This window comes from Magallana gigas, chromosome 2, assembly GCF_963853765.1.
Source record: "Magallana gigas chromosome 2, xbMagGiga1.1, whole genome shotgun sequence".
Lineage (NCBI taxonomy): Eukaryota > Metazoa > Mollusca > Bivalvia > Ostreida > Ostreidae > Magallana > Magallana gigas.
In genome coordinates this window covers 13,337,544-13,351,232 of record NC_088854.1, presented here as the reverse complement: position 1 = coordinate 13,351,232, position 13,689 = coordinate 13,337,544, and the positions used below count along the sequence as shown (strand labels likewise).

Sequence of the window (13,689 nt, the reverse complement as noted above, 5' to 3'; positions counted from 1 at the left end):
TTGATTATGAGAGATATCATAATGGATAAGACGTATTTAAGTCAAATAGGCAAAAAATGTGCAATTTTAGATGAAAAATTACATTTTCAAAAATTTAATTCAGTTAACATTAACAAAAGCTCCCGGCGGATTCGAACTCATGATCTGCGGTTCAGAAGCCCAATACTTAAGCCACTGAGCTACGACGATATACAACCAAATCGAACGATATAAACAGTTTAACAAAACATTTAAATCGCCATCTTGTGACGTGGTATCTTAAAAAGTATAAGCCTGGGTGTAGTGAGGTACCTTAACTTTATTTCTACTTTGCCTGCATGGATGTACTTTTTCAGAACCAGTATTGATTCAAAACAAAACATTTTCTAGTTGATGAAAGCCCGAACCTTTCTTGCTTTTGTTTCCTTTCAAGTGCATCAGTTTCTTCCTCAGATGTGGGGAATCCAGAGACTTAAAGAACTGTTCTAAATGAGCAGGAACATTTTTGCCTACAGAGTAGGAGAATAAAACCTGTCTTTACTGAGAACAGACACAATGAATAAAATTTAAACAAAAAATTTAGATACCGTAATTTGCCGACTATGATAAGCATTTTTTCTAGAAAATTACTTTCATTGTTAGAAAGTTGTGTGTATTATACACAACTGCATATTATATTCGGCAAATTACTGTACATGAAATTTCAGGCCACAGAAATAAAAACCCATGCATACACCACTGAACTAAAATAAAACAAGTCTCTAAAACCTTCTTAGTTCATATGCATGTACCTAGCATGAGATCAATGCTGAGTAGTTCTTTACTTTTCTCCAGTATTTGTCTGTCGATATCATCCCCGTCCATGTCTGGGGCCTCAGCTGCACAGGTCCGACACACCCCACACTCCGAGCACCCCGAGTCCCCTGCCCCACACCCACAGGCTGTCCCTGGGTTCCTGTCCGCCTGACCCTGGTTGACACAGTCTACGCCGTAACCAGTGCACCTCCCACACACAGAACACAGCATACACATGTCATGCTTCCACTTGTGTTTCCCTGGAAATAGTAGTTAAGAAAATACATGTACATCTTCAGCTCAAAGTATATGAACAGATACATGTATATATGAACAGATATAATTTTTTTGTGCAAATAAGTGTTTATTTCAAGTTAAAATTTATTTTCAAAATTTAAAATTGCTTCATTTAGTAAAAAGTTTTAATGATAACCAAGGAAGTTCCTTTACCTGGTGGACAGATGTTCTCATCAGCCTCCGTCTCTTCCTCCTCATCAGCCATTGTTACATTGTTCATCACTAAAACAAAAGACAGAATTGTTAAAATACTGCACTAAGGAAAAATCATTGCAGAAACAGATAGAGTAATGACTTCTGTTTGTAATGTGAAGTTTATAGAAAACATTAAACAGTAAGAGGTTTATAGACTTTATACGATGAGACACTGACCCTCTTTGCTGGCCGCTGATGGGAAATCCCTCCCACACTGTCCTTTGTTGTTGATCCCAAAAGTAAAAACCTGACCCTTACTGCTTAGCGCTACCACATGGGCCTTGCCCAGGGCAACCTGGGATACTTCATGCTTCTTTAAGTCTGTAACTAAACCTGCAAATAATTGTAACACAATTCATGGCAGTATTTTTATGAAAGACATTTACAAGTAACAGTCCTGCATGGAAAATTTCAACAGAAAAATAACAAAATGTTTATCTATGTTAATGCCTTACCACTGCTTTGATCACAGAAGGTGGTGTCCTTCCCGAAAATAAAGAGTTGTCCTTCCTTGGTCACTACGGCACTACTTCCATTGTTACAGGCTGCATACACTACAAGCCTTGTTTCCAACCGAATCATCTTTCTGGGTTTGACAGCTTTTGGTTGTCTCCTGGCTTTTGCTTTACAAAAGAAAATAGTATTATTTCAGATACCAGTTGATTTATATAAACATAATCCATTATTTGACTTCTGTTTTACTACTGATTTTTAAAAAGGGAACAAGAAAAACACATGCAAAGGACAGTTTTGAAAATCATCTTCTCCTTGCACAGTGAAAATTTGAATCAGACATGGGAAAAAATTCAACTAATTTTAATCCTAACAAGCAGTCTAAGTTGATGCAAGATTTCTTGAATCATTTTGTGGGACATTGGTCAGATGTCAAGATGAGATGTCGGTACAAAATTTTTAGTCTTGACAAATCTTGCCAAGATTATGGTGTCCCCCTCACTTACAGACACTGGTGTCCCCGTCTTCTCCCCTCCGAGACGTCCCCACAAAGAACACACTCCCGTCCTCCGCTACCATCAGAGCATGAAGCCCCTCGTGTCCAGTGACCACCTGTGTAATCTTGGGGGACTTAGTGATGGGTAACTCCGCCCACTTCCCCTGGGCGGGGCCTCCTTGCTTGATACCCAGGCACTGAGACTTGCCAGTGTAGATCACCTATAAATAAAGATGAATGTCAAGCTTGCCTACTTCAATAGATTACATGTATTAGAAATATGTGGATACATGGATAATGCAGCAATGGAGATGTATCCAAACCTTTCCACCAACAGTTCTGATCAGAGCAAACTCTTTCCCAGCAGTAATACAGGCCGATTCTTCATCAAAGGAGGTTACTGAAAACAACAAGTACAAACATTGATGTTCAATACATAATAAGAATAGATATTAACAATCATGTTTAAGTTCTGTAAAGCATACATGTTAAAAAAATCACAGGAATTTGCAAACATCATTCAAATTAATTGTTCTTGAGATTTGATATCCACTTTGTGGAATCATGAATTTACATGTACATGTTATCATTTTGAAAGGATGAATAACTTTGCCAAGAAATTTAAGTTTAATATTGATGAACCACTTACCAATGGGGTGTCGGTTGATTTCATTATCATAGCCTGACTGGCCCAGCACTTCTAGACACTTTCTGGTTAGCTTTAGTGGAATCTCATTCACAACAGTCATTGGAGTCTTGTTAGGGTCAAACATTCTCACCACAAATGAATCCTATATAACAGACCAAGGCCAACATTACATTAAATTAATTTTCCACTATGCACATCATTGTTTAAGAAATAGTATAAAATGTTTATCATATGTATACTAGTGATAAAATCAGTCCAACATTTAATCATCCGTGCAAGCCTTACATCCTTTGCAGCAGCTATCTGGCCAATGTATTCTCCATCACTGAAGAGAGCACTTGGTCCATTGTTTTTCCCTGAAAACATTTATCCATATGTAAACATACATACGACTCCTTATAAGATCAAAAATTTAAGAAAACTTTAGTCAAACTTTATATGTATGCAATAATCTATACCAGTACTTACCATCCATTTTGCAGGAAGACAGAACTTCTAAAGATTTTGGATCCACCACACACAACTGGGGATGGGCATTATCATCACAGCGACAGAACAGCTTTCCCTGTGACACAGAAAATGCCAAATTCAATTTCCATTTCTTTTGAAAGCATATGGATGACAACCATATATTTGACTGGTCAAAGTATTTTTTCAATGTACACACACTTCTCTGCAGACTCATTAGATTTTGTCCTGTATCAGCAGTATGGGACTGTTGATGCTTTCTGACTGTCATCTTAAATGCATAACTTAATACATGTACATGTACTTACCCCTGCATAAGCCAGCCAAACATTAGCAGTTCCTGGAAAATCTTCTCTTTGTTGATACACATGTCCCTAAACACACACACATGTAAATGTAAATACCTTTTTTAAAACCCTTTTTTTAAAAAGAATTCTTATAGTGAAATACCTTTCAACTACAATTAATGAACGATACGGATGCTGCATTGACCAATACCTTGATGGTTGAGCCGTATCCAGACCCGACCTTGAACAGTCCACTGGAGTTTAATATATACAGATACTGGCCATCACAGGATACAGCACTAGGAATGTTGTTTAAACCATTGGCTATAAAGAGAGACACATTAAATGTACAGGAAATTATAAAACTGATATGCCTTTGAAATTAATTTTGTTATACATGTATCTTCAATGTTTTATAACAATATATTTGTAATTATTCTAAAACTGGTTGGCTATAAAGTATAAGAATCATTCTCCTGTCACTACCATTTATTTGATGAAAAGGAAGTGAAAAAAGTAGACATACAATGTAAAATGTACAATGCACCTTGTAACCCAAAAATTGGCAGACATTATATTCTATATCAAATGTTTGTCTTACTTGTTATCATACTTTCATCAAAATAACCTCAAGGTATCTCTACATTTCTTATATCAAGTTTCTTTAAAAACCCAATAGCGATTATAAAGGTTGTTGAGAAAAATATACCGAGGTATTTCAATATATCAATCAACTCTTAGCTACTTTCAAAAAGTTTTTCATGAACAAACAGACTATTAAAGATGTAGAACCATCACACATACATATACTTGCAACTCAAAAACCATTACCACATCCTTGCGTACAGCAGAATATAGCAGTATACAACTATCAGATTACAGTGAAAGCTTGGTCTCTTTGTCTGTGTCTCATACATACTGTGATGGTGACCCACTAGAGCCTCCACTTGGAACTTGTTGATCCTGGCCGCTGCTTTGATTCCCTGACTGAACCAATCAGGCAGCGCTGATTTACCAAGGAGTACCGCCTGTACGCTCCTCTGTAACAGGGTCAGGATACCGGGCACCTAACACAAAACACAGATGCATGTATTTAACACCTACCTGGTATTTGTAACATATCTACCAGAAAAATACAAGTAATTTATTTTTTCTGCTAAAATTGAGAATCAAAGCAGAAAAAATAAATAATTTTTGAAGATGCAGACTGAAAATTGTAAATGAAAAAATAAAAAATAAAAATACAAACCACAATGTGATAAGACAGATGAGGTCGAGGGTTCATCAGTATGGCTGACACAGCAGTGAGTATTTTACTAGTGTCCCCCAGGGCTATCACCAGACTAATCAGGGAGGAGCAGGCCAGGGATGGCAGGTCTGGGTCAGGGCCAAGGTCACAGGTCAGCTCCATCAACAGCTCAAACAGCCCAGCTGATTAACCAATCAGAATCATCATCACATTTTTTATTAATTATCCATTCATTTTTTTGAAATGATGAATTTTGGAAAAATGATACACAAACAAATCTTAAATAATCTTGCATTTAAGCAATTCTTTACATTGAATTAATACAGCATTCATTTTATTGTAAAGAAAAAAATTAATAAATCTAATTCAGCATACTAAAAAACAGATTAATGGAGTAAGGTTGACTTACAGACCACATCCACTGGTTCTGACTTCATGCTCTCGGGGTACTGGCCCTGTAACAGGTCTAACAATGCTCGCAGGGCCTTCACACACAGCTCTGGGTACTTGATTCTGGTCTCTCGAATCAACTCAAACACACCACAGAGGCCAAGACCAACAATCTGTCAGATATAAAAAAATCCACTAGCAACTTTTTAAGATTTGTGATTGTTCTAAATTAAGGTAATAAGAGAGAAAATAATAACTAACCCACTGAAAAAAGTACATGTACAATGTATTGATAAATCATATGTTGTCAGAATTATGGAGCTTGTGAATTTACTTTTACTTGTATGTATTATTAAACTAAACCACAGCTATCATCTTTTCAGCACTGAATAAATGATGTTAGAATATCAATGGTGGCACAGTGGTTCATACCTTTGGCAGTTTAATGGCCAGCTCTTTAGACTTTTCCTCCCCATCTTCATCGCTGTCTGAGTCAGTGGTGGGGGAGATACTCTGGTGATAGATATGGGTGGCCTCATTCATGCACTGTTCCAGCACTGTTTGTCTGACCGCTGCGTACACAGTGAACAGGGACGGGTTGGCATAGAGGTCAACACTAATCCGCCTGATCTCTGTCGACTCGGGACTCTTGTCTCTTTGCTGAGTGAAAAGAGTATAATATCTCTCAAAGTTCATTTGAACACTTGCATTAAAAATTTACAAATATGGCATCCTTTTCATAGCATATAAAAAAAATTTAAATATGGAAAATTGGGCAAAATTTCTGAAATATTGAATAGTAAAATGTAGGATATAAATAAATAATCCTAAAAAGTTATATAACAGTAATCTTATTAAATGAACGTACCTTGTTTTTCTTTTCTTTTGATTTGAGTTTGCTTTTCTTTTTCCCTTTCCTCTTATCATTTTTCAGTTTCCTTAAAAATAAAATACTTTGTCACATAAATTCTGAAATTGTACATCTTTAATTACTTCATACACCACTTTTCTACATAAAATACAGGACTCAAAGTAGACTTTTAGACAAAGTCGCCAAATGGCAACCTGCTATGAATTTTAGTCACCATTTTCAAATTCAGGTCGCAAGTAGTGAAACTTTATGTAGCATTAAGATATCTGCATATTTTCTCTCATTAAATGTACTGTAAAAAATAATAAAAGAAGTGTGTTCAATTTGTTAAAAAGGTTTTTATTTATTGTTTCACGTCTGGCAAAAATTAATATCCAATCAAAAATGACACATCATACTCATTACATGTATAATAATATTTTTTGGCACTAGAAGTTTTCTTCACATTGATTCTTGGGAGACAAGTCTACAAAATCTTCAAAATTGTACTTTGTTTTGATTGAAACGTAAAAAGAATATATCGTATGGAATTCTTTCACATAGGCGTAACAAAATAAGCTTACTGTAGAGAGTGATTTGTTTGTCAACAACAGCGTGTGTATGTGTATTACGTAATCAGTGATCGGCAGCTACCGAGGAGCTGCCGGGTACTAGCAGCTCCGGCGGAGCTGCCCCCGTTATGTATATATATGGGTGAAAGCGTGAGAGTAGGTAGAGTAGTTCGAGAGGCAGATTTAGAAAGTGACCTATGTTTGTGTAAATTGTTAATATGTAAAAACGGAATAAATTTGTTAATAGATAATTGGACTTTTATTTACACTACCAAAGAAGGAAATTAGAGGTGAATTAAAATGGATTAATTTATAGAGAATAGTGGAGAAATAAGACCGCATGCTCGGTCGCGCTACATTACCTTCTCGATATGTTAAAGTCTCATAAACATTACTAAACATATTTGTCTCAAGCGGTTTTGCATATAAAACTTCCATCGGATGAAGTCTTGTCTTTGTATAGATTAATATAGGACTGAAACATGCCATATTGTTTAAATAGTCCACCATTTTTAATTTTTGAAAGATTTGAACCCGGTGTAAAATTTTTGAAAATAAACCGGGCAGATATTTTTGGTCGCAAAATGGCGACTGGCTTTTCATTTAAGTCGCAGATCCTGAATTTAAGTCGCATATGCGACCTTATTCTTCGCAACTTCGAGCGCTGAAATATCATAAATGGTTTTGATATGTAAATGTACGTGTACATGAAATTGGTTAGTGAAACGAGTAAAATCAACATGCAGAAATTGAATGTCTTTGTAAAGTTATCCTGAGTACTATCTAATGTTGCTTTCACAAAACAGAAAAGAGAGGAATGTAACAAAGTCAAACTAGAATATTTACATCTACTGAATATTTCTTCCAACCAGTTTTGTTCAAACAGATTTACGACAAAACCACTTCACATTCCAACCAGTTTTGTTCAATTTGTCTACATTTGAATATTTGCATTCCTTTTTAAACTGCCTTGAAGTTCTTATACTGACACAGAGATCTTATTGATATGAATTTTTCATATCATATTCTACTTCTCTGCCTTAATTTCTAAGAATTGTTACCTCCATAAATCTATTTACAAAATATACAAATGCTCTTTAAACTATTCTTATCTAGTACATGTAATACCATTAATAAATCTATAATTATCAGGGCAGAGCAGTGTAAACTCAAACTTACACAAAACGACACATTAAATAATAAAGGACGATTCATCATGGATATGTTAGAAAGTTATTGTCAATAATTCTTTCCTTTGAAGTTAATGCATTGTAAATAGTTTCGAATGATATTGTCATCTCATAATCCCAAAACATTGGGTTCTTAGTATTTAATCATCACCTGGCTTAATTCATTTGTATAATTTTGATGATCAAAATAAAGGTGAAAAAAATAGATGGATCCGCATTCTAAAATTAAGCTTGAAGTCAAAACAGTCTTGTAGAAAAATAGTAATGAACAACAAAAATGAAATATAAAAAATAAAGTAAAAATTAATACAATAAGAATCAAATCTGCATTTCGAGACAGTTTCAACAAAGATATGTAAGAGATAAAATATTATGATACAATTGGGCAAAGACATCATAGTGGAACATGCAACTTTAATTATCTCTAAACTCTTTTATACTTTGCAAATTAACATACCATGTAAAGATGGTAGAAATTTGATACAATTCATTAGCATTATTTATAGGGGATTAGTCATTTCCCAGACATCTTATCTAACATCAATTTTGCTCGAGTCCTATAATTATTTTTATTTTTGTGGTCATCTCTTTTTTAAAATCATTCAGATATTATCAAACATCCTTAGCACAATATCAATGAGGCTGAGTGTGGCAAAACCAGAAAATTTTAATAAATATTATGCATGTATGAAAAAGACAATTCCAATTTTAGAAATAAAAATTGAAAGATCGGTTCACTTCCAGACTTATCCTTGCTCACAAATTCCCCATACTTACTTGTTCTTGATGCTCTCTTCGTCACACCACTGAAATAGGTTGTGGAATTTGTCCCTCAGAATATCCCCAGCCAGGAACTTGGCCAGTTCGCTCCTCGATGCCGGAGAAATCTGCAAAGTCGCCATTTTTTCTACTAGTTTTCATATAACATATCTAACCTACACATCCTGTGACTCAATGCAACATTTACGCGATTCAATTTTCTTTACAGTAAGATTATTAACTGTCTTTTTTTCACAAGACGTAAAAATAATGTCATGCAAGAAATGAAAGTACGGTAGCGAAGTGTGCATAAATTAACAAAACGAAAATATGTGAAGGTTGTCTTAATCATATATCATGTACATTTTGATAATGAAAAAAAACTATATTTATTCATCATTATGTAAATATTTCAGGCTATTTATAAAATAGTACTTAGTGCACTTCTATTATTATTTTCGTTTTTTGGGGGGAAAATCCATGTTCTACGGACTTGTTTTGGCGCGGATCTTTCAAAATTGTCAACCTTCAAACGTTTTGTCTTTTTAAATATAATAATCAATTGTTATATATAGCTTACCAATTGAAGTTATTCCATAAATGCAAGTAAGCTATAAGTGTACGCATATTTAGTGTGTCCCACTCAGTAATAAAAATATGTCAACATAAAAGGCCATTGTTTGAATTTCTAATACTAAGTAGTGACACCATCTGGCTCTTAAATCGAATGTATTATATCTCACATAGGTGTTGAAGGACCAAGAAACACACTTTTTCGAGTTATAAGTCTATCTGACTAATAAGAAACTACAATAAATGCTTTTGTTGTTTTGTTTTTATACATTAAAAAGACTTGAAAATACTCTCATATAAGCCTAGTAATTTTGGTAAGTACAGCTTTAGGATCAGACGTGACCTATCTTCCATTTTTTCCTAACTCCACAATGTGAAGATTTCCACTTAGTAATTTTATAATTATATGTTTATGTCATGCGCGGATCTAGAGGGGGGTCGGGGGGGGGGGTCCCGACCCCCCCTGGAAAATGAAAATTTATTAAATTTACATAGTAAAATTATCGCGAAAATATGCCTCGGACCCCCCCCCCCCCCCTGGCAAACACAATTATCCTTCGGACCCCCCCCTGGAAAAATTTTCTGGATCCGCGCATGTATGTTATATGATTCTTTCTTTATTTAGATACCGTATAAAGGAATGTATAGTATGGATTTATTTATAAGCATTCAAATGCATTTTGCATGCTATTTTAAGGAAAATTCGAAATATTCTAGCTCGGAAAAGAGCCTGGTAATGTTCCCTAATATTTGGGGTAGCAACAGGTTTAAATGTTAATAAATAAAGAATAAAATATCAAGGAAAATTATATAAAATTGAGGAACGTCTCGTGTGTCCTTAACAGTTTTAAACAATCTAAGTTTTCGAAAATTCAACTCAAATCTCGGAAATTGCTCTATTTCCCACCTTTAAACATATACATTCATGTATCATAGTGTCTCTTTTCATATTTGCATATCTCACACTGAAATAAACGACATTTTTTTCCGGATAGGCTTAGACACATTAATATGTTTTAAATATAATGTTAAACTGGTGAAGTATCAATTCCAAATCTGATTACATGTATTTTCTTTTAACCTGATATCGATTTATCCTAGCACAGTTACCTTTCAAGAAACGTTGAATTCTACCGCTTGGTTTTTGAAAGGGGTCATCTCGAAATATAAATAGTTCCCAACTTTCCTAATTTTGCGGAGCACCAAAAGGTATGTTGGTAGGAAAAAATCATTTGAAAATAAAAGAGGAAAAATAAATAAACTCTAAGGGCAGCATACCGGTATTTTCCGAAATAATAATTTCCCTACGACGAGCAACTTTTATTTGACTGATCCACCCTTACAAAGTTACTAGTATCATAATGTCATGATTGCACAATGACGATGTTCACCTACCAAACAACAGCAAGAAAAATCGTTTAGAAATAAGATAGTCTTGAAAGAAGAGGCAAACTATTTTTATGATTATGAATTGTGTGAAAAAAAAACATATACCGGTATATACAATGTACAGTTTGTGTTCTCTTTTCGCTTTAATTTTTTTCATTTTTTAAAATTGAAAACACTGATCTACATTATTCCCCACAGACACTTTTATCTGGTTATGTACAAGTAATTTATTGTCTGCAATAATTATTACAGAGCTCTGAACAAATCGTTTTCTGAGTACTAGTATCTCTATTTTTTTTATATTTAGAAAATCAATATATATCTCGCTGTCTGTTTTGTATTCATCCAAATATCAATTTAATTTTTGACAGCGGTTGAGGTTGAGGAGCGGATTAAAATGTGCCGCCCCTACACATATTAATGCATTATAATAGAATATCGCATCAGAAATGTAACATTCAGTATTGCATTTAATAATCAAAATAGAATAATGTTGCCAATATAATCATTGCTTTACTGGGAATATATCAGAAATATAACAAACATGGTTTGAAAACAAATTTTTATACGATGACAATGTATTGTGGATATTAAAAAAAGAACAACAACGAAAATGTATAACAAAAACATTTTATTGAAAACAAACTTTGTACAATGATTTCAAAATGAGTGAGTGTTGATACACATGGCACAGCCGATGACGAATTCTTCCCCCGTGGGAGGGTGGTCCATCCCCAGCGGACAAACAGAGCCAGGGAGTTGCTTCCCGCAAGGTCCTAAAAATAAATACATATGTAGTGAAAGAGGTTCGTTTCCCTGTTTTGGGGTAACCATTTTGGATCACCTCTAGTCTGCATCATATCTTGATTCTACTCGTATATTTTTATAAATACAAATAAATTATCATATTAAAATTAACCAATAGTTAATTAAATGACAAGAAAGCAAATAGTTTATTAAACAGAAAGACAAAAAGTAAGATAAGAAAGGGTAGTTAGTTGTCACAAACAGATAAAGGGCCCAGGTATATTTCTCACGTTACCTGCAGGACATTTGGGTAAGCTGGATGCTGGTTTGTTATGGACTGTTGTGTAGTTGCTGTGACAGGGGTCACAGAAATGAGTGGTACCGAAACAGTGAAAAAGAGCCGGCGAGCAACAGTATCGGCATTTGTATAGCACATACTCGGCACCGTGAATGGAGCAGATCTACAGAGAGAGAAAGGAGTGCACTGAAGTCGAGAAATTATATCTTATGCGCCAAGATTTTTCATTAATTCAAAACATGGGAAGTTAGGAGGATATTATTAGCACCACTGTGTCTATAAGTGAAGGTTGATTTTCTGACCTTGTTTTTGGTGGTGTCAGAACATTGAGGGCAAACCAAATCTGACGGATCCACTTCCACCACGGATTCTTGACAACGCCCTTCTCCTCCAAAGTAAGGCTACAAAGTATTGCATAGATCTATTTGCATGTCAAAACTTCAATGGGTTATTTATTTAAAAAAAAAAGATTAATACAAAACATTATATTAGTAATATTTTGACGTTAAACCCCAATGGGCAAAACAAAAAATATTGTATATTACAATATCAAAGGAAAACAATAAATATAGTATAACTATATTTTTATCTACCTGCTGACATTTTGAACACATGTAGTAAGCGTATCTGTCCATAGCAAATCCAGTGGGGTCCTGGAAATATTTCCCTGACGGGTCTGTGACGTCACTTGAATTGAACAACCCGTCGTGCTGAAGTCGTGTCAGAGCCTTTGACTTTATTTGATCGTACAAGTGAATCAGCTGACTCATGATTTCATACAAGTCAGGGTGGCTGATGGAACTCTGTAATACAAATGAAGCTCCTTTATTTATATTTCCTTCAGTGGGAAAGAGTTTCTTTCGTTTTTGAGAAATCGAGAAAACTTACTTTACAGAGTGGGCATGTCATAAACCCAAACGTAATTCTGGATCCGTGCCAGCGATTTTGTAGCATCTGTTTGATGCAGGCGTGATGAAATATGTGTCCACAATCAAGCTAAAAAGTAAATGAAATGTACTTTGAATTTTGTAAAACAAGTGTATTTAATCAACTTTCATTTGAATTGTAAGGATTTCACTACATGTATAAGGAAGTTTAGATTTGATGATAATTAAGATAAATATACCTGAGCATACCTGGAGTACGTTAGGTAATCTATTGGTACATTTTCAGAAAATGGTTCAGATTTACCTGTATGACGGCGTTTGACGCCCACGGATCGGCGCATACAGGACAACAGCCGTCCCCGTAGTGAGGCTGACACCCTTCCACCAGACAGGGGGCACAGGAGTTCTCGCTGGGGATCCCCCCGCAGGGGTGTCCGCACGGTAGAGGTCTTCGGCAGGTTTGGAAGAATTCCTTTTGAATAAATAAATCAAAAGTCTCAACAAAAATGTAACTTATAATCAAAGATATAAAATATACGGGTGGCCTTAATAAAGGCCAGTGTAGAAAAATAATATCAATTTCATTGGTGAAGAATTGCAGAAAAGATGACGATATTACTTAAGTTTCCGCCGTAAATATCCGTAGTAGAATTCAATATAATTTACCGCTCAAGAGTGCTGGGGCATGTATAATAAATTTGACAATGTAATCATTCTATTAGCAATACATAATTAGTCTCATGGATTGAAAATAAACAGCTATATAGTACCACATTGGATGCAATTTAAAACATGAAAAATAACCTAAAACTGCACAAGAAGATCGCACAGGGTAGAGTGTGAACATGAAAAGTGAGAGATTCTTTTACTAAGTCCATGTGGAATTGTTATAAATTTTTACTCACCATTTGTGGAGCTAAGGTGCACATTTTTGAGGAATGAAGTTGTTCAATCCGTCTTATTTTTATATATAGTCATACGTAATCATGTATTTTTAGAATTGTTTCGGAAAAATCAAGAATCTATTTTTAGCAGGATACGCAGAAATCATAAACTTTACTATCACTTTCGTTTTCACCAGAGAGAGAGAGAGAGAGAGAGAGAGAGAGAGAGAGAGAGAGAGAGAGAGAGAGAGAGAGAGAGAGAGATGCCTACCTGAAACGTCC

The 13,689-nt window shown here is 34.9% G+C and overlaps 2 protein-coding genes across 4 annotated transcripts in view; both read right to left on the bottom strand.

The window, feature by feature from the left end:
* LOC105342162 (E3 ubiquitin-protein ligase MYCBP2-like) overlaps positions 1-8,934 on the bottom strand; it is a 44,162-nt gene extending 35,228 nt beyond the window's left edge. For all 3 annotated transcript variants that reach the window (XM_066075108.1, XM_066075110.1, XM_066075109.1), the window contains exons 1-18: positions 8,648-8,934; positions 6,127-6,196; positions 5,691-5,918; positions 5,278-5,431; positions 4,869-5,050; positions 4,539-4,686; positions 3,831-3,943; positions 3,641-3,706; positions 3,333-3,429; positions 3,150-3,220; positions 2,865-3,006; positions 2,539-2,615; positions 2,226-2,436; positions 1,722-1,889; positions 1,444-1,599; positions 1,225-1,293; positions 771-1,034; positions 387-488 (exon numbers count right to left, since the gene is read on the bottom strand). In XM_066075108.1, the coding sequence (XP_065931180.1) occupies positions 387-488; positions 771-1,034; positions 1,225-1,293; positions 1,444-1,599; positions 1,722-1,889; positions 2,226-2,436; positions 2,539-2,615; positions 2,865-3,006; positions 3,150-3,220; positions 3,333-3,429; positions 3,641-3,706; positions 3,831-3,943; positions 4,539-4,686; positions 4,869-5,050; positions 5,278-5,431; positions 5,691-5,918; positions 6,127-6,196; positions 8,648-8,772 (2,443 nt within the window). In that variant the 5' untranslated portion in view covers positions 8,773-8,934. The remainder of the gene's footprint in view (positions 1-386; positions 489-770; positions 1,035-1,224; positions 1,294-1,443; positions 1,600-1,721; positions 1,890-2,225; positions 2,437-2,538; positions 2,616-2,864; positions 3,007-3,149; positions 3,221-3,332; positions 3,430-3,640; positions 3,707-3,830; positions 3,944-4,538; positions 4,687-4,868; positions 5,051-5,277; positions 5,432-5,690; positions 5,919-6,126; positions 6,197-8,647) is intronic.
* Positions 8,935-11,207: 2,273 nt separating this feature from the next.
* Positions 11,208-13,559, bottom strand: LOC105342144 (E3 ubiquitin-protein ligase MYCBP2). The gene is made up of 7 exons (XM_066075106.1): positions 13,429-13,559; positions 12,828-12,995; positions 12,525-12,632; positions 12,230-12,439; positions 11,939-12,037; positions 11,634-11,799; positions 11,208-11,367 (listed from the first exon to the last, which is right to left on the bottom strand). The coding sequence occupies exons 1-7, from the start codon at positions 13,450-13,452 to the stop codon at positions 11,252-11,254; spliced, it is 891 nt and encodes a 296-aa protein (XP_065931178.1). The 5' UTR covers positions 13,453-13,559; the 3' UTR covers positions 11,208-11,251.
* Between the last annotated feature and the right edge of the window lie 130 nt (positions 13,560-13,689).

Excerpts from the sequence above, each read along its gene's own strand:
- LOC105342144 (XM_066075106.1), bottom strand. The coding sequence starts at position 13,452 with ATGTGCACCTTAGCTCCACAAATG. Across the intron at positions 12,633-12,827 it reads CGTCAAACGCCGTCATACAG|CTTGATTGTGGACACATATT; the intron begins GTAAATCTGAAC and ends TTTACTTTTTAG. Across the intron at positions 12,038-12,229 it reads TGTGTTCAAAATGTCAGCAG|CCTTACTTTGGAGGAGAAGG; the intron begins GTAGATAAAAAT and ends AATACTTTGTAG.